The 18,317-nt window shown below is 44.0% G+C and overlaps 1 protein-coding gene across 2 annotated transcripts; it reads left to right on the top strand.

The window, feature by feature from the left end:
- Positions 1 to 195: 195 nt before the first annotated feature.
- LOC111154607 (mitochondrial fission regulator 1 like) lies at positions 196 to 17,896 on the top strand. Of its 2 annotated transcripts, none has more exons than XM_022514303.1 (7): positions 196 to 249; positions 2,997 to 3,141; positions 3,620 to 3,724; positions 6,572 to 6,681; positions 6,873 to 7,084; positions 8,342 to 8,663; positions 16,474 to 17,896. In XM_022514303.1, the coding sequence occupies exons 2-7, from the start codon at positions 3,118 to 3,120 to the stop codon at positions 16,577 to 16,579; spliced, it is 879 nt and encodes a 292-aa protein (XP_022370011.1). In that variant the 5' UTR covers positions 196 to 249; positions 2,997 to 3,117; the 3' UTR covers positions 16,580 to 17,896. The 2 variants fall into 2 exon arrangements, with proteins under 2 accessions (XP_022370011.1, XP_022370010.1); XM_022514302.1 differs by having other exon boundaries at positions 236 to 278; positions 16,474 to 17,478.
- Positions 17,897 to 18,317: the final 421 nt, after the last annotated feature.

The following is an 18,317-nucleotide window of genomic DNA, read 5'->3' as shown; positions in this document are numbered from 1 at the left end:
TTTCCCAAGGCCTGGGCCAGTGCGGGCGTGGTCTTGGGGGTGGGCGTGTCCCCTTCCTCGGGATCCCCGCTTGAGGTCGCCGGCAGCCCCGCCCCGCCCCGCCCCCGCCGAAGCCGCGGTCCGTCTTCCTAGGGCGCGCGGGGGCTCGCCGCTCGGTGCGCAGGCGCGATTGATCGCTTCCGGGGGCGGGTCAGCGGAAGTGAGGGCGGATGAGGCTGGGCGGCCCGCTGAGGTAGGAGGGGCCGTGAGGTGAGTGAGTCCCGGAGCCGGAGTCTGAGGTGAGACTAGGTCCGAGTGCCGCTCTGGAGGCGGTAGCGCGGTCTCCTAGCCCGACTGTGGACGCGGCCTAGTGCCAGGGGCTGTGTGGAGCCCGCGGGTCCTCTTCCCCCGCCAGTTCTCGCGGGAGCCCGTGTTGTCCGCCTCGCTCGGCTGAGGGTGGGAGGACTCTGCCCGGGGGGTAGTTGCTCGCCCGAGTCACCCAGCTTCGGTGGCTGTGCTACAGCAGAAGCTTTTCGTTTCGGCTGCGCTCCTCAGCCAGTCAGGCCACTTCGGCCTCCTCGCTTCTTCGGGACCCGGACCCGGGCCCGTGGGTCCGAGGGCCACCAGGGCCGGCGGCGAGAACTTGGCCGACCTTGGCCCTTTGGGGTCGGACCGTTACGGGGGAGGGGAGGCGGGTCCCGGGCAAGGTCCCTGCAGCGGCTCCCCCCGTGCAGCCGCTTGGGGCTCACGCGGGCTGTCCCTCGCCAAGTTCTGCCGAGTGCGGCGACCTCGGTGGGGCGCTCGGTGCCGGAGTGATGAGAGCAAACCCTGCCCCGGGGGAGCCCCAAGTCTTCTGCAGGAGAGCGTGTGTGAACAGGCCATGACAGCGGCCTCGAAAGGGGTCGTGGGAACGTAGGGGTGCTGAGAACCAACCTGCGTTGCCAGCGAACTGGGGGAAGTCTTCTAGCAGATGACACTTGGGGTGGGGAGGGAGGTGAAGGCTAAGCCAGAGTTCTCCTTCGTTCGTGAGCGAACATTGAAGTGCTCGCTGGGGACTAGGCAGGCACTGTGCTGTGCCTGGGGAAGCTCCTGCCCTGCGACAGACAGCTGATTACGCGGGCTCTAATTACTACTGTGAGAGAACTGGGAAGGAAACGTGGGGTGCTGGGGGAGGGGAGGGGAGGTGATGCTTGAGCTCTGAAGAATGAGGAAGAATGAGCTTGGCGAAGAAGGTGCTGGTGTTTTAGGCAGATTGGATCTGTGGAGAGGAGCTGAGAGGTGGCCAGCATGGCTGAAGGGCAAGGGGAACATGGGAGGTGTGGCTGTCAAGTGTATAGGGGCCCAGTTGTAGGCCTTGGAGTTTGGTCTAGTTAGGTTGGGCCTGATTGTGGAGGAGGCTGCAGGCCATCCCGTCTAGATGTTACCCTGTTGGCTATAGTGGGGCGGGGTGGGGTGTGGGGTTAAACATAGCAGCAATGTGTCCTAGAAAGATCCCTCTGGCTGTTGCGTTAGGCCTGAGTCTTTGGAGGTAAGTTTGGAGAGGAAGTGGTTGTAGTGTCTAGAGCGAGAAACACAGGGAAGCACTGTTGTGTGAAACTCGTGGCAGGCCGTGATATTTAGCACGGAGCCTGGCACACAGAGGAACTTTGATAAAAGGCTTGAACTGCAAGGAGCTGATCAGGCCCCTGCAGAAGGCAGCAGAATCTGGATCAGACTTGAAGTGCTTTCTACTGGCGTGGCCACTGAGTAACCTTAAGACACTTCCTCTCTCCAGCTTCCTTTCCGCATTTGTATCGCATTTTTATCGTAATGTGAGTGGCAACTCCTCCTCCACAGGTGAAAGGGAAATCCTGCAAGGGAGATTTCAGCCCATCCCCTGTTCAGAGCCTGTCCTTTGTTCCCCAGTGACTTCTTCCCTGAGCATTCCCAGCCCTCATGACTTGACCCCCAGTATACCTGTGCTATTCTTTACGCCTCTCTCGCCGTCCTGTCCTGGACCTGTGCTTTTGTTGCTGTTTTTCATCCCTTCCTACCCGCTCTGAACTCACCATGAGGCCTTGGGGCCAGGGGCCTGAATTCACCTGGCCACCTGCTCAGTGTACCTTTCTTAAGAGTGATAGTCAGCGTTTGCTAGACTTGTGTATTCAAGTCTTATATCTCTTCATATTGTGTGTTCCTTGAGAGCACGGATGTGTCTTACCCCTTCCGTAGCCCCTGCAGTGCCCAGCACAGGGCCTGCCACAGAGCAGGTATTGTTACGTTTGATGAACAAGGGAGTGAGTTCATTGATTGCATCTGCTCACCATGTCAGAGAAGCTGTGAAGAATACAATCAGGAGTTATCCCATCCATCTGTGTTGTGTTTTAACAGTTCATTAAGCACTTTAAAGTCTTACCCTATTTCACTGATTGATCTTTAAGGTAATCTAGGATGGCTGCTCTTGTACTCTTTTTACGTATGGAAAAACCAAACATTCAGAAAAGTTACGGGACTTTTGTAAGGCTGCAAGACCAGTAGATGGCTAAACAGGATGAAAATTGTTGGCTCTCTTCCCTGTAGCCCAGTAGATGGAGATTGACAAGAGTTGGTGGTTTATTCTTCTTTTGTCTACTTTACCTCTCCCCCTTGCCAAGACTCAGCAGTGCTAGGCTTCATGGCACATGCTGGGGCTTTCACACCCTATCTTCAAGAATGAATGCTGGGTTTGAGCGGTACCTATAGTTTGACTTTTAAACTACCAAGAAAGTTCTGTTTACATCTCTGTAAGTAATGCCTCAGGAAATCCAAAGGATCCCAAAGATCCCAGAGTTGGCCAAGCTCATGCCACAGGTCTGGGACAGAACCTTCAAGGGTCTGGATTTGGAGCCATTGTTCGGGAAGGGCAGCCTCTTGGGTTGTTTTTCTCCCGTGTGAAACATCAGAGAAACCTTGGTGTTGGTCGTGGCTCTGCAAGGACCTGGTTTTTGTGGGGCTTGTGTGGTGGCCATTGAGTCTCCACTGTGGGGGTTGTTTCACAGGAAGGGAAATCTGGTGTTCCTTAAAGATGGCCTGATATGAAGAAATCACGCCTCCAGCCTCCCCAAGCCCCCAGAGCTGCCCTGTGGCTGCCTTGTCCTTCAAGTGCAGGAGCTGGTTGAAATGTCCGGGATGGAAGCCAATGTGGTAAGGGGCATTCCCAGGGCAGGGCTGTGGTAGGGAAGGGTTGAGCACTGGGCCTGCTGAAATTCTGTAGGATATTCTGAGACTCTCCAGTTAATTCTTCCTTTCCCCTGGAGGCGACTCTTCCACATACCCCCCATCGCCTGCTCCCAACAGGCAAAACTGAGTGTGGTCTTGGGGGCAGTTAAGGAGTCAATGTGTTTCTGCCTTTCTGGGTGGAGGGAAGGGAGGGAAACCTTATGATCCCTACACTCAACTAATTCCTCTCACCTTCACTGGATCCTTTTACCATGCCTTGATAGCAGCAGATGTTCCCTTAAATGGCTGGCAACTGGGGAACCTGCCCTCACTTATACTGAGACTTGACTCATACACAGTGCCCTGTCCCTGGGATTGGGGACTTCAGTCTCCCTTCTAAAGGGGAGAGGGTAGAATGGAACAGTAGTTGGACCTGTCTCTGAGACTCGTCTCTCTCCCTTAGACCATCCCAATCTGGCAAAACAAGCCACATGGGGCGGCTCGCAGTGTAGTGAGAAGAATTGGGACCAACCTGCCCCTGAAGCCATGTCCCCGGGCATCCTTCGAGGTAAGTATACTGAAACGGCAGGGTAAGTAGAGGCTCAGAGGCTATGGGAGGATGGTGCTGCTCTGTGCCCCACACTGTTTGGTGCTGCTAAGGCAGGTGGCTTTCCTGATCACTTTTTCATTTTGTCAGGAAATATTTATTAAGTGCATATAATGGATACTGGTCACTGTGCCTTCCTGATTGCACACAAAACTCTGATTACAACAGACTTCCAGTCTGTTCATAAAAACCTTGCATCTTTGGTGCCACTAAGTGACTAAGATTTCATCAGGCTCCTGCAGTCCAGTTCATCAGCGTAGGCCAAAGGCCCTTGCCAAGCCACATTCCCAGAGTAGCCATGTCTCTGCCCTGAGGTGTTTGCCTGCAACCCTGGCAGGTCTCTCCATGGGACACTGAGTGCTGTGTGACTGAGTCAAACTCTGCTTTTCTTACCAGCCCCAAGACTTGACTGCTTAGCCACCTATTTTTATGTATCCCTGAGGCCATTACTCCCAGTCCTTTTCTTTCTGGCTCAGTCTGGCCACTCCTTTACCAGAGCACTTAAGGCTTACCTCTGAGTCTAGGGCCATTAGCACCCACTCACAGCAGATTCTTGCTGGCGCATGTCTGAGCTGGCGCATGTCTGAGCCCTCCACCCACTTCTGCAGTGGAAAGCTAAGTAGCAGTTATTAGTCCCAGCTACCTCCCTCTAAGAACTAGTCATTAAGAACCAGCTGCAGGCTAGATGCTTAAGATGTGTTTGGGGAACTGGGACGCAAGAGAAGTACCAGCCTTCTGCCTACACAGAGGATACAGAAATATATGCCTGAAAAAACATGGGCCCAGTGGAAACAAATGAAGGAGGCTGAGTGTCTGTGAAGGATGAGTGAAGGATGCTGAGCTGTGAAATCGTAGAAACTCATCCTGGAGTCAGAAATGGTGTCAGGGCTGGTATCAGAATCAGGAATGGAGTTGGAAGTATGTGGTATGGGGTGGCTGTGCTGTGACCCAGATTGCCAGTTATCCAGAATTGCCTAAAGGGCATGGCAGAATGTGGTCCTAGCTGCCTCAAGCATCAGAAACAAAGGGAAGCACAGCTAGGAAGTGTGAGGGAGTCGATGGATGTTGCCTCCACACTTGGCCATCACCTCTTCAGTCCTCTGGCCAGATGCTGCTGGGCAGGGACGGTAAGGGCAGGAGTATGCGTGAATAGTATCAGTAATGCTAGCTAATGCTTACTGAGCACATACTGTGTGCCAGGCACTGTGCTAAATACCTAATATGTGTTAACTCATTTAATTTTCAATAGGGGAGCAGCATTCTGAAAAGGAAAACAAATGGAGGCTTCCCCTAAATGGCCCATTTTAGCAGTTAACTTCTGGGTCAGTGGAAGTCCTTTCCTGTGTAACCCTGGAGCATCACATTGCTCCTGTGAGACTTAGGTTCCCTGTGTAAAAGCTAGAGCTGTCAACTCCTGATCCACCTACCTGTCTATAGCAGAAACATCTGAATTTAACTCATGTGTAGATGGGTTTTTGAGAAATTGTCCCTGGATTTCTGTTGTAAGTTAATTACCTTAATTATTTAAGGCAATCTTGCAGATTTATTTTTTAAATTAACCCATATAAAAATACTAAATTATGAAAAGTGAAAAAGAGGAAATCATATATAATCATGTATTCATCACACAAAATAGTTAATAATTTTTTCAAGATTTTATTTACTTATTTGAGAGAAAGCATGAGAGGGGAGAAGTCAGAGGCAGAAGCAGATTCCCCACTGAGCAGGGAGCCCAATGCGGGACTTGATCCTGGGACTTCAGGATCATGACCTGAACTGAAGGCAGTTGCCAACTGAGCCACCCAGGTGCCTGTTAATATTTTGGTATAGTTACTTTCCATCTTTTTCTAAATGCATGTGGGTGTTTTTTGTTTTACTTTATTACAATCATAGCATGATTGAATCCTCCTGATCTTTCATTTAACATAAAGTCCCTCAGCCTTGTCTGTTCCTGGTTGTTTTGTTATCTGGGTTGAGAGGCTACTTTAAGGAATCCTCTTATTCTTTTGATATAATTAATCATCTTTTTATTTAAATCCAAATAATAAAATGATGAAGTTTGCTTAAAACAGCATTGCTATAACAGTGTAGATCCTAATTAGCTATGGAGGAGTTGTAAAGAGCTAGCCCAAAAAACTTTGCGATGTCCTTGTACCTGTATTTTCATAGCTGGAGAAAACAGGTTGCTCTTAGTGGCCATCTCTGTTGAAAGGTAACTCTTACCAGTCCCACTGAAGACACCTTTGCTCCAACCAGGGGTCAGTAAATGTTTTAAGAGGCCAAATATTAAATGTTTTGTGTGGGGGCCATAACTGCTGTTAAAACTACTCACTTCTGCAGCTGCAGCTTAAAAAATACCACAGACGATACAGAAATGAATGGGTGTAACTTTCCAATAAAACTTTATATGTAAAAATAGGTCCCAATCCTGCTCTAGGCCACGTTTTGCTTGGAAGATATAACAGCCTCATAACTGATACCTTCACTCTTATGCAGGTTCCACACAGCAGCCAGAGTAATCTTTCAAAATCTGATTCTTACTTAAAATCTTCCAGTGGCTTATTATTGGTTTTAGAGTCAAAGTTTTTAATTCGCTTTCCTGCCTGTTGCAAACCACCCTCTACCCCCAGCTCTGTCTAGGTGTGCTGAACTACTTGTAATCTCTTCTGTCCTTCTTCCAACCAGGAACTGTCTTCTCCCCTCTCTAGGAAGCCTTCCTAATACTTAGGTGCCCCTCCCATGTGTTTTAGAGTCTTTGATAGTCTCTTGATGTCAACAAATGTTTTTTGATGACTTGCTTCCCTGTAGACCCTGCCCAACATCTCTGATCTGTGTCTGAGGGATGCACCCCCAGTCCCTACTCTGGCTGACATCGCCTGGATTGCTGCAGATGAAGAGGAGACATATGCCCGGGTCAGGTAGCTGAGGCAGTAGCTGGTCTGCTGGGAAACAGGGAGCTCCTTCCCACATGAGGTGGCAGCCAGTAGGGGGAGTGCTTATGGAGGGCTGAGGGCAGTAGGAACAAAAGCTGTGGGGTGAGCGGGAGCAGAAGTTTTAGAAGGGACGCAGTGGCCAGCTGTCTCTGACATACTTGTTTTCCCTGATCCAGAAGTGACACACGGCCCCTGAGGCATACCTGGAAGCCCAGCCCTTTGATTGTCATGCAGCGCAATGCCTCAGTGCCCAACCTGCGTGGGTCCGAGGAGAGGCTTCTGGCCTTGAAGAAGCCAGCCCTGCCAGCCCTAACACGCACCACAGAGCTGCAGGATGAGCTGAGCCACCTGCGCAGCCAGATTGCTAAGATAGTGGCAGCTGATGCAGGTAGGAGCGCCGGAGTCAGCGCCAGAATTTAGCAGGCTCTTCCTTTCCCCCTGGCTTTTGGTACAGGAGAAGGGTAGGAAAATGGTGGTCCATGGTTCAGGGAGACAGGCCCCGGGCTCTGCAGTTGTCCCGAGGACTCACTGGCCTATAGTACTCCTTAGATTGTTTCCATTAGCCATTTTGGGCTGACTGGTTTGATTAGGAACAAAATCTTCACTTAACCTGTGACAACACCCACCCTCACCCCCCACCCCCGCCCCTGCATATTCCCTCCCTTGGCTACAAAAACCAATACCCTCTATCAAGTGTCTTTACGATTACATCTTCCACGTGAGTCTTAGGCAGCTTCCCTTTTCAATGAGAAATAAGGATTCCCTGCCCCCCCATTAAGAGAGAGATCCCCTTTAAGCTGTCTTCCTATATACATATATATATATGTTCTCCCAGAGACGACCTCTCCGTCCCTCCACTGTCTGGCTGCAGTTAAGGCAGAACCACCACTAGAAATAGATGGGAGTCTGCCTTGACCCAGTACATGAAACAGGAACATTGGCTCTTTCCCAAGCTGCCCATCCTGTTCCTTCTATACATTCTTTTTTGCTTCTTGTCAACTTAAAGTCATAGCTCCCAAATCTTACCTCTTGGTAGAACACATGAAAATCATGGTGTTCTTTGCAATTCTCATATATTTAATTCACTCATACGGCAGTTTAATAGAGGCATTGTACTTGAATTTTCCATTTATGTATTGGCTACATTTTTGTCATCCTGAAAAATGAAACTAAGAATTTTTTGTTTTGGAAATTCTTTCCAGATTTGAAAAACTAGGAGGACTATCACTATTCTATTTTTGCTGTTTCTTCTAGTCACAGATAGGAGCACAGTTAGAAGCACTAGCCCAATTAGAGAAAAGGACACATTCTGACCTTGGTTCTGTCACTATTGCTTTGGTAGAAATAGGGCTATCCACAGGCTCCTGCAGAATGGAGCTTTTAGAAGACTAAGCCTTTATGTGGTGGGTTTTTCCACACTCCCAAAACACTGGACGTGCTCAGTGCTTTCCCATTTTTAGATCCTGAGAGGGGAGGGTAATGGAGGAATCCTCCACTGGCTTACAGATAGCATCCTGGGCTCTCCCAGAATGTCATATGTCAAGCCCAGGAAATGAATGTCTGATAGGCACTGCTTGTGGGGAGAAGGTATTACTGCTGTATTCTAGTCCCAATGTCCATCCATGCCTATTGTTTTCTCTTTCAGCTTCGGCTTCATTAACGCCAGATTTCTTATCTCCAGGAAGTTCAAATGTCTCTTCTCCCTTACCTTGTTTTGGATCCTCATTCCACTCTACAACTTCCTTTGTCATTAGTGACATCACCGAGGAGACCGAGGTAGAGGTCCCTGAGCTTCCATCAGTCCCCCTGCTTTGTTCTGCCAGCCCTGAATGTTGCAAACCAGAACACAAAGCTACCTGCAGCTCGTCTGAAGAGGATGACTGTGTCTCTCTGTCCAAGGCCAGCAGCTTTGCAGATATGATGGGGATCCTGAAGGACTTTCACCGGATGAAACAGAGCCAAGATCTGTAAGTATGTGATAAGGAGGTCTGGTAGTGTGTTCACTGTTTAAGTCACCTGTGGCCAGTGATCTAATAGAATTTACAAAGTCCTCAGTAGTAGCTATGTACTATTTCATTCACAAAGCTTGCCTGCTTAATCACACCTGGGGCTCCAGTTTGAGAAAAGAACATTTTACATTTGGTTGATGTGATCTAAGCCAGTCATTAGTAGAAATTTTACAAAAAGCCTCGTCTAATTTAACTTTTGTCCTGGGGCAAAGTCGGGGGGGGGGTGCTTTACCACTTCAGTTCTTAAACTGCTAGTGACAAGTATCCCCATGTGCCACCCTTCAAAATGGGGTTACAAGATAATTATTTTAGCATCTCAAAATGATACTTTTTTTGATGGAGAATTTCATAAAGTTGGGGTTTCTACTTTAAAATACTGTGGTCCCTTATGCAAACCAACTCTCCAAATCCAGACATATTTGAGACTCTAAACCTGGCTGTCCAGCAGAATTGCTAAGATTTGTTATAAATACACCTTAAACTTACTAAAGCAGAACCTACCAACGAGTGGAGCCTTACGTCTGGGGATCTTTTCTCCTTTGTTAATGGAAAGAGCTGGGTTGATGACTAAAAATGAGAAAGTAGCACCATCAGCAGAGATTCAGAAATGTGACAGATTGATCTTATCAATCACTAGAATTTAAAGCACCTATTTTCCAGATATCTAGGACACTCTTTTTTGATGTATTTATTAGGTGACTCAAACCTACCCCAATCTGGAGTTGGTTTTGTTCCCATGATTCCCTTGTGAACGTTTTACTACGAATTCTAGATTTCTCATAAAAACCTCTGGAAAAAAAAATCTTAATAACATAAGTAATCTGCCTGATAAAGATAATTTAAAGGTCATAAAGATGCTCACCAAACCAGGGGGAATGGATGAACAGAGAACTTCAACAAAGAGATGGACAATACACTGAAGTACTAAATAGAAGTCACGGAGCTGTTGAACCCAATAACTGAACTACAGAATTCATCTATTTGCCCTGAACCCCTCTAGTGAAATAGAAGAAAGGATAAGTGAACTCAAACACAAAGCAGTAGAACTCCCCCAATCAGAGCAGCAAGTAGAAAAAATGGAAAAGACCCCCCCCCCCAAAAAAAAGTAAAGATAGCTTAAGGAACTTATAGGACAACATCAAATGGACTAATGTTCTCATTATAGGGCTCCCAAAATAAGAGAAAGGTACAGAAATCTTATTTGAAAGTAGAATGGCTGAGAGGCACCTGGGTGACTTAGTTAAGTGTCTGCCTTTGGCTCAGGTCATGATCCCAGGGTCCTGGGATTGAGCCTTGCTGCTTCCCCCTCTGTCCCTCCCCCAACTTGTGCTTGCACTTTCTCTCACTCTTAAATAAATAAATCTTTTCTAAAGAAAATAGAATGGTTGAAAATGTCCCTAATGTGGGGAAGCAAACAGACATCCAGATCCAGGAGGCCCAGAGAGTTGCAAATAAGACGAACCCAGAGACCCTAACTAAAAGCAGCAATAACATATGTAAAAGGGAACCCCCATAAGACTGTCAGCATGTTTTTCTTTTTTTTTTTTTTTTTTTTTAGATTTTATTTATTTGACAGACAGAGATCACAAGTAGGTAGAAAGGCAGTTAGAGAGAGAGAGGAGGAAGCAGGCTCCCCGCCGAGCAGAGAGCCCGATGCGGGGCTTGATCCCAGGACTCTGGGATCATGACCCGAGCCAAGGGCAGAGGCTTTAATCCACTGAGCCACCCAGGTACCCCTGTCAGCATGTTTTTCAACAGATACTTTGCAGGCCAGAAGGGAGTAACATAATATATTCAAGATGCTGAAAGAAGAAAACTTCTTATCTAGCAAAGTTACTCAGAACTAAAGAGAGAGTTTTCCATACGGAAAATTCCAAAGGAATTTATCACCACTAAATCAGCTTTACCAGAAATGTTAAAATGACCTCTTTTTAAGCTGAAAAGAGCACTAGTCAGTAACAGGAACACATAACAAATAGTAAATCTCACTGGAAAGATAAATAATAAAAATAGTGGCTTCATCATTTGTTGTTAAGGTTAAAAAGACGAAAGTAGTAAAAATAACTGATTACAATAATTAAGGGATACACAAGTTAAAAAGATACAAAATGTTACATCAAAAACATGGGGGTAAAAATGAGCTTTAGAATGTGATTAATCTTAAATTGGCAACTATTTCATCTTAAAATAGATTAACAGATACAAGTTGTTATACTTAAAAGCTAATCTTAACCACAAAACAAAACCCTAGAGTAAATACACAAAAGGTAAGAAGGAATATAAGGGTACCACTAGAGAATGTCATTAAACCACAAAGGAAGAGAGCAAGAGAAGAAAGGAACAGAGAACTATAGAAATAGCCAGAAAACAATTAATGAAATGGCAATAAAATACTTACCAGTAATTCTACTTTAATATAAATGGACTAAATACTCTGATCAAAAGACAAGAGTGGCTAAATGAATTAAAAAACAAAACCTGTATGCTGCCTACAAGAGACTCTCTTAGATGTAAAAACAAAGTGAAGGGATAGAAAAAGGTACTCCGTATAAATAGAAACAAAAAGAAAGCTGGGGTGGCTATACTTGTATCAGAAAAAGTCAACTTGAAAACAAAGACTATAACAAGACAGCATTATATAATGCTAAAAGGGCCAGTCCAACAAGAGATGATATAAGATTTGTAAATACTTAGGAATATATAAAGCAAATATTAACAGACATGAAGGGAGAACAACCATACATTAATAGCAGGGGGCTTTAGTACCCCACTAATAACAATGAATAGATCATCCAGACAGAAAATAACACTGGCCTTAAATGACATGTTAGACTGGGTACAGTTAACAAATATATATAAAACATTCCTTCCAAAACAAAGAGAATATACATTCTCAAGTGCACATGGAACATTTTCTAGGATAGATCATATGGTAGGCCGCAAAACAAGTCCAAATAAATTTAAGAAGACTGAAATATCAAGCATCTTTTCCACCTACAGTGATATGAAACTAGAAATCAGTTACACAAAACTGGAAAATTCACAAATATGTGGAGATTAAACAACATCTACTGAACAACTGGGTAGGGGGTGGGATCAAATCAGAAACCAAAAGAAAAAAATACCTTAACACAAACAAAATATTTTGGAAATATACCAAAATTTAGGAGATACAGCAAAAGCAATTCTAAGAGGGAAGTTCACAGCAGTGAATGCCTACCTTAAGAAACAAAATTCCCAAATAACACAACTTTATACCTTAAGGAACCAGGGAAAAAAAGAGCAAATGAATCCCTAAGTTAGTAGAAGGAATGCAGTAACATGGATTAGAGAAGAAATAAATGAAATAGAAAATAAAAAGCAATAGAAAAGATGAAAGTAATTGATGGGTCTTTGAAAAGGTAAACAAAATTGACAAACCTCTAGTTAGAATCACCAAAAAAAAGTGGAGGGGGGAGGATCCAAAATCAGAAATGACATACTACAGTACCACAGATATCATAGGATAAGAGACTACGGTGAAAATTATACGCCAACAAATGGACAACTTAAAAGAAATGGATAAATTCCTGGAAACATACAATCTACCAAGACTGAACCATAAAGAAATAGAAAATCTGAACAAATTACTTATAGTAGGGAGATTAAATCAGTAATCAAAAACCTCCCAATGAATGAACAAAAATCTAGGACCATATAGATGGCTTCATTGGGTGAATTCTACCAAACATTCAAAGAATACCAGTACTTCCCAAACTCTTCCAAAAGACCAGTATTTCTCAAACTTCCAAAAAAGAGAATACGAGGGAACTCTTTCAAACTCATTTACAAGGCCAGCATTATCCTCACACCAAAACGATACAATGACACTAGCAGAAAATAAAATTCTAGGCCAATATCCCTGATGAACATACATGCAAAAATCCTCAACAAAATATTAGCAAACTGAATTCAGCAATACCTTAAAAGGATCATACACCATGATCAAGTGGGGTTTATTCAAGGAATGCAAGGATAGCCCAACATCTGCAAATCGATATGATACACCACATTAATAAAGGATAAGAGCCATATATTCATCTCAGTAGATGCAGAAAACATTCAAGAAAATAAAGCATCCATTTGTGATAAAAACTTTCACACCTGGGTGGCTTAGTTGTTAAGCATCTCTGTTTGGCTTAGGTCATGGTCCCAGGGTCCTGGGATGGAGCCCCACATTGAGCTCCCTGCTTAGCGGGAAGACTGCTTCTCCCTTTCCCACTCACCCTGCTTGTGTTCCCTTTCACACTGTCTGTCTGTCTGTCAAATAAATAAAATCTTTAAAAAAAAAGAAAAAAACTTTCAACAAATCAAGTGTAGAAAGAACATACCTCAACATAATAAAAAAGGCCAGATATGACAAGCCCACAGCTAACATAACACTCAGCAGTAAAAGCTGAAAGCTTTTCCTCTAGGATGAAGAATAAGAAAAAGATGCCCATTTACCACTTAAGTCAACATAATATTGGAAGTCCTAGCCTGAGCAATTAGGCAAAAGGAAAAAAAAAAAAAAAAAAGCAAAAAACCACAAAGCATCCAAACTGGAAAGAAAGAAGTAAAACTCAGTATTTGTGGATGACATATTATACCCTAATAGAATACCTTAATAGCCCTAAAAACTCAAGAAAATTGTTAGAATAAACAAATTCAGTAATGTTTCAGGATACAAAATCAGTAATTAAAAATCTGTTGTGTTTCTATACACTAATGACAGACTATCAGAGAAATTAGCAACCCAAATTAAAATTGCATCAAAAGAACAGAATACCTAGAATAAAAATTAATCAAGGAGGTGAAAGAGCTGCATACTGAAAACTGTAAGACATCAAGGAAAGAAGGAAACAGAAATGGGGAGCCTGGGTGGCTCAAGTCGTTGAGCGTATGCCTTCAGCTCAGGTTGTGATCCCAGGATCTTGGGATCGAGCCCCTCACTGGGCTCCCTGCTCCTCTCCCGCTCCCCCTGTTTGTTTTCCCTCTCTCGCTGTGTCTCTCTTTGTCAAATAAATAAAATATTTTTTTAAAAAAAGGAAACAAATATTCCGTGCTCATGGATTATAATAACGTTAAAATATCCATACTACCCAAAGCAATCTACAGATTCAATGCAATTGCTATCACAAGTCCAATAGCATTCTTTACAGAACTAGAAGTATCCTAAAATTTGTATGGAACCCAAAAGACCCCAAATAGCCAAAGCAGTCTTGAGAAAGAACAACACTGAAGGCATCACGCTCCCTGATTTCAAACTCTATTACAAAACCGTAGTAGCTAAAGTAATATGTTATTGGCCTAAAAACAAATCAGTGGAGAACAGACCCCAGAAATAAACCCACATATCTATGGTCAATTTACAACACAGGACCCAGGAACATGGAGTAGGGAAAAGACAGTCTCTTCCACAAATAGTGTGGGGAAGCAGGACAGCCACATACCAATGAATGAAACTCAACCGCTATTTTACACCATATGCAAAAAATTAATTCAAAATATACTAAAGACTTGAATGTTTGGACCTGAAACCATAAAACTCCTAGGAGAAAACACAGGCAGTAAGCTCCTTGACACAGGTCATGGCAATGATATATTTTCAACCAGACACTAAAAGTAAAAGCAACAAAAGCAAAAATAAACAAGTGGGACTATATCAAAGTAAAAAGCTTCTGCACAGCAAAGGAAACCAAGAAAATGAAAAGGCAACCTATTGCATGGGAGAAAATATCTGTAAATCATATATCTAATAAGGGTTAATATCCAAAATATATAAAGAACTCATATAACTCAATAGCAAGAAAGGAAAAGACAAGCCCAAAAACACAGTCTGATTAAAAAATGGCAGAGGACTCTAAGACATTTTTTCAGAGAAGACCTGTAGATGACCAATGGGCACATGAAAAGATGCTCAACATCCCAAATTGTCGGAGAAATGCAAATCAAAACCACAAATTTTGCCTCACACCCGTTAAGACTTATATCAAAAAGATAAGTATTGGCAAGGATGTGGAGAAAAGGGAACCCTTGTTGACTATAGGTAGGATGTAAATTGGTACACATAGGGGCGCCTGGGTGGCTCAGTGGGTTAATGCCTCTGCCTTCGGCTCAGATAATGATCCCGGGGTCCTGGGATCGAGCCCCGCATCAGTCTCTTTGCTCGGCAGGGAGCCTGCTTCCCTTCCTCTCTCTCTGCCTGCCTCTCTGCCTACTTGTGATCTGTCAGATAAATAAGTAAAACCTTAAAAAAAAAAATTGGTACACACATTATGGAAAACAGTATGCAGAAAATTAAATAGAACTACCACATGGGGGTGCCTGGGTGGCTCAGTCAGTTAAGTGTCTGACTTGATTTCAGCTCAGGTCATGATTTCAGGGTCTTGAAATTGGGCATGAAGCCTGCTTAGAATCTCTTTCTCCTTCTCACTAGTGCCCCCTCAAAACCTACCTAATGATCCAGCAATTCCACTTCTGGGTATTATCCAAAAAAAAAACACTTGAGAAGATGTATGCACCCCCGTATTCACTGCAGCATTATTTACAATAGCTGGGATATGAAAAAACTAAGTGTCTACCAGTGGATGAATGGATAAAGAAATTGTGGTATATATACAGATTGGAGTATTATTCAGCCTTAAAAAAATATTGAAATCTTGCCTTTTGCCTCTCTCTCTCTCCCCCTCTCTAAAAAATACGGTGGGGGTGGGGGTGGGGGTGCCTGGGTGGCTCAGTGGGTTAAGCATATGACTCTTGATTTCAGCTCAGGTCATGATCTCAGGGTTGTGAGCCCTGTGTTGGGCTCTGCACTGGGTATGGAGCCTGCCTGAGTCTCTTTCCCTTTCCCCCATCTCTTAAAAAAAAAAAAAAAAAAGGAAAAGAAAAATAAGGATCTTACCTTCTGCAACAATATAATGCCTCGAGGGAGTTATGCTAAGCAAAACAAGCCAGACAGAAAACTATATGATCACTTATATGGGAATCTAAATTAAAAAAAAACAAAAAACAAAACAAAACAAAAAAACACCCAAAAAACAAAAAAACCAAGCTTGTAGATACAAAGAACAGATTGGTGTTTGCCAGAGGCTCAGGGTAGGGACGGAAGAAATAGGTGAAGGGTGTCAAAGGTAAAAAAGAAATTGAAAACTTTTTAATTAAAAAAAAAATTATACCTGTAGGTGACAGTAATGTATTATATACACTTAGAAGTTTGTTAAGAGGGTAGAAATCATGTTAAGTGTTCTTTCCAATTAAAAACATCTCAGAGTTCCCCTGATGAGCAGGCAGGGTTATAGGAAATCCTCAGCACACCTTTCCCCCATAACTAATAAAGGTCAGAATAGCCAAGTCTGTAGTCACTTCCCCTGCTAACCTGGGGAAATGCTACTAAGAAAAGATAGCACCAGAAGGTGGGTGGAGAAGCTTTAGCCACCATAGGCCAACCCTGAACAGTTGATAGTCATTTACTTTTGCCCACATTTTATAGCCATTTCAGGAAATAGTAAAGCATTCTAGTTAAGAAACCAGTTAGCTCGGTTTCAGACTCTGGATTTGCTATTGCTACTTACTGGCGGAGTGCCTAGTGACTTTGGGCAGACTCTAGAACCCTTCTGTTTCAGTTTCCTCATCTGAAGACTTCTTTGTAAGACTGTTGTGAGGACTAAATGAGATAATGTATTCAAAGACACAAAACACTGCCTAAGACCAAGTACTTAATAAATACAAGCTGTTATTTCATCTCCAGGAACCGGAGTTTATTAAAGGAGGAAGACCCTGCTGTCCTTATCTCTGAGGTCCTAAGGAGGAAGTTTGCTCTGAAGGAAGAAGATATTAGTAGAAAAGGAAACTGACAGAACTCAGCTCCGCAAATTCAGTCTCATGCTCCTGGAATTCCTTCAGTAGCTGCCTTCCTCACCACAGACTTTTATGCCTCTCAGTTAGAAATCTTTTGCAACAGTCTTGCTGAAAGCTAGAGCTTGGACTGAAAGAGAAGAGTTGGATCATGCTTCCTTTGCTTTAAACCTTAGCAGAAGCTAAGGGCTGTTTTGCACCAAGACACTTGTTACAGGTAAATGTATAGTTCGGAATGTCTCAGTCTAAAGGGTGAGACAGAAGTTTGGTTTTTCCTTGCCTCTGTGTGAAAATAGGTCCTAAATGAATGGCTTACTTCACTGCATTAGACCCCATAGCTGGTCTCATCAGACACTTTGTGCCCAGCTGTCACTCTCAGCAGCTTCCTTGCAGCAGAGCAGGGCTGAGGGGTGAGGGGCTATAAATGTTTATGTTTGACAGGGCAGGGAAAGTCTTATGCTGCTCCATCATAAACTGACACCAGTGCCCAGCAGTCACCTTCTCCCTCTTTCCTGTCCCTAGATGAAGAGGTCGGACCTCTGGACCAGCTGACACTTGGGCTATTGCTGGGAGGCCTGGGTTGTTTTTTTCTTAAATATATTTTGTAATACTGTACAACCAAATCTATCCTCCCAGGCCCTGGGACCTCATGGGTTCCACTGATTGAAAACACTTTCTCTTCCATGGACTTTAGTTTAAGCCCAATAGGGAAGAGATATGGGAAGGAGAAACAGCACCATCCTTCTTCCAGGCCCTTGACTGCTCCTTTGCACTGGGCCAAGGTTTGTACCTACCACACCATGCATGACTCAGACGCCCTCAGGTCCCTTTCTCTATGGTATGTATCCTGTGTGTTTGGGTTGAAGCACTACCTGATATTAAATGAAGGATATGGAGAGATGCTGCATGTGCTCTTTGTCTCTGCGTTGTAACCACCTGGTATCCCTCATGAGTATAGGATTCCTACTAATTTTAAGGGTATGTGAACTTTCATGAACAGGTTCCTGGCTTTCCCTCTTTGTTTACAAAGTCCTGCCTATATGAGAGAAAACTTCCATAGGGAGCCTCTTGTCCCCTTCTGTAGGGATTTACCCTAAACTCTTAAAGTAGTTCCATCTTAGAACTTGGGACACTTGCCCTGTAGAGGGTGTTTAAGCCTCCTAAGGTAGCTAGCACACCTGTGACATGAGAAACCGCCACCTGGTGGATAACATCTTGGCTAGATGGGTGTTGAGATGGGATCCATGAAAATGATAGAGAACATATAACTATTAAAAGTTGCTTTTTCAGAAATAAAATGGTAATGTTTTAGTTACCGTTAGAGTCAACTTTGTAAACAGCCATTTATTTGGATTCATAATTTTTACAAAGGGAATTCTCTTATACCTTGTGTAGCAGAGCGATATCATCACATCTGGATTGCTATGTAGCCTCAGGCTTTTTTTAATAGCACAGGCTTTAAAAATTTTATTTTTTTAAGGATTTTATTTATTTGAGAGAGAAAGAAAGCAAAAGGTGTGGGGGGGGTAAGTAGGGGCAGAGGGAGAGGGAGACTGTCCACTACGCAGGGAGTCCGATGTGGGGCTTTATCCCAGGACCCAGAGATCATGAAGGCAGATGCTTAACTGACTGAGCCACCCAGGTGCCCCAGCACAGGCTTTGTTTAGAGAGATGTTTAAACATAGAATATAAAACTTTAAAATGCTATAAAGTCCCCACAAAAAAAAACAAAAAGAA

The sequence above is a fragment of the Enhydra lutris genome, unplaced genomic scaffold (genome assembly GCF_002288905.1).
Source record: "Enhydra lutris kenyoni isolate GAN:26980312 unplaced genomic scaffold, ASM228890v2 scaffoldscaffold38, whole genome shotgun sequence".
In the NCBI taxonomy this organism is placed as follows: domain Eukaryota; kingdom Metazoa; phylum Chordata; class Mammalia; order Carnivora; family Mustelidae; genus Enhydra; species Enhydra lutris.
The sequence above is the reverse complement of the archived record's forward strand: the minus strand, read 5'-3'. Positions and strand labels throughout refer to the sequence as shown.

Coding starts and splice junctions, on each gene's coding strand:
- LOC111154607 (XM_022514303.1), top strand. CDS start 3,118: ATGTCCGGGATGGAAGCCAATGTG. Junction 3,725..6,571: donor GTCCCCGGGCATCCTTCGAG/GTAAGTATACTG, acceptor GCTTCCCTGTAG/ACCCTGCCCAACATCTCTGA. Junction 8,664..16,473: donor ATGAAACAGAGCCAAGATCT/GTAAGTATGTGA, acceptor TTTCATCTCCAG/GAACCGGAGTTTATTAAAGG.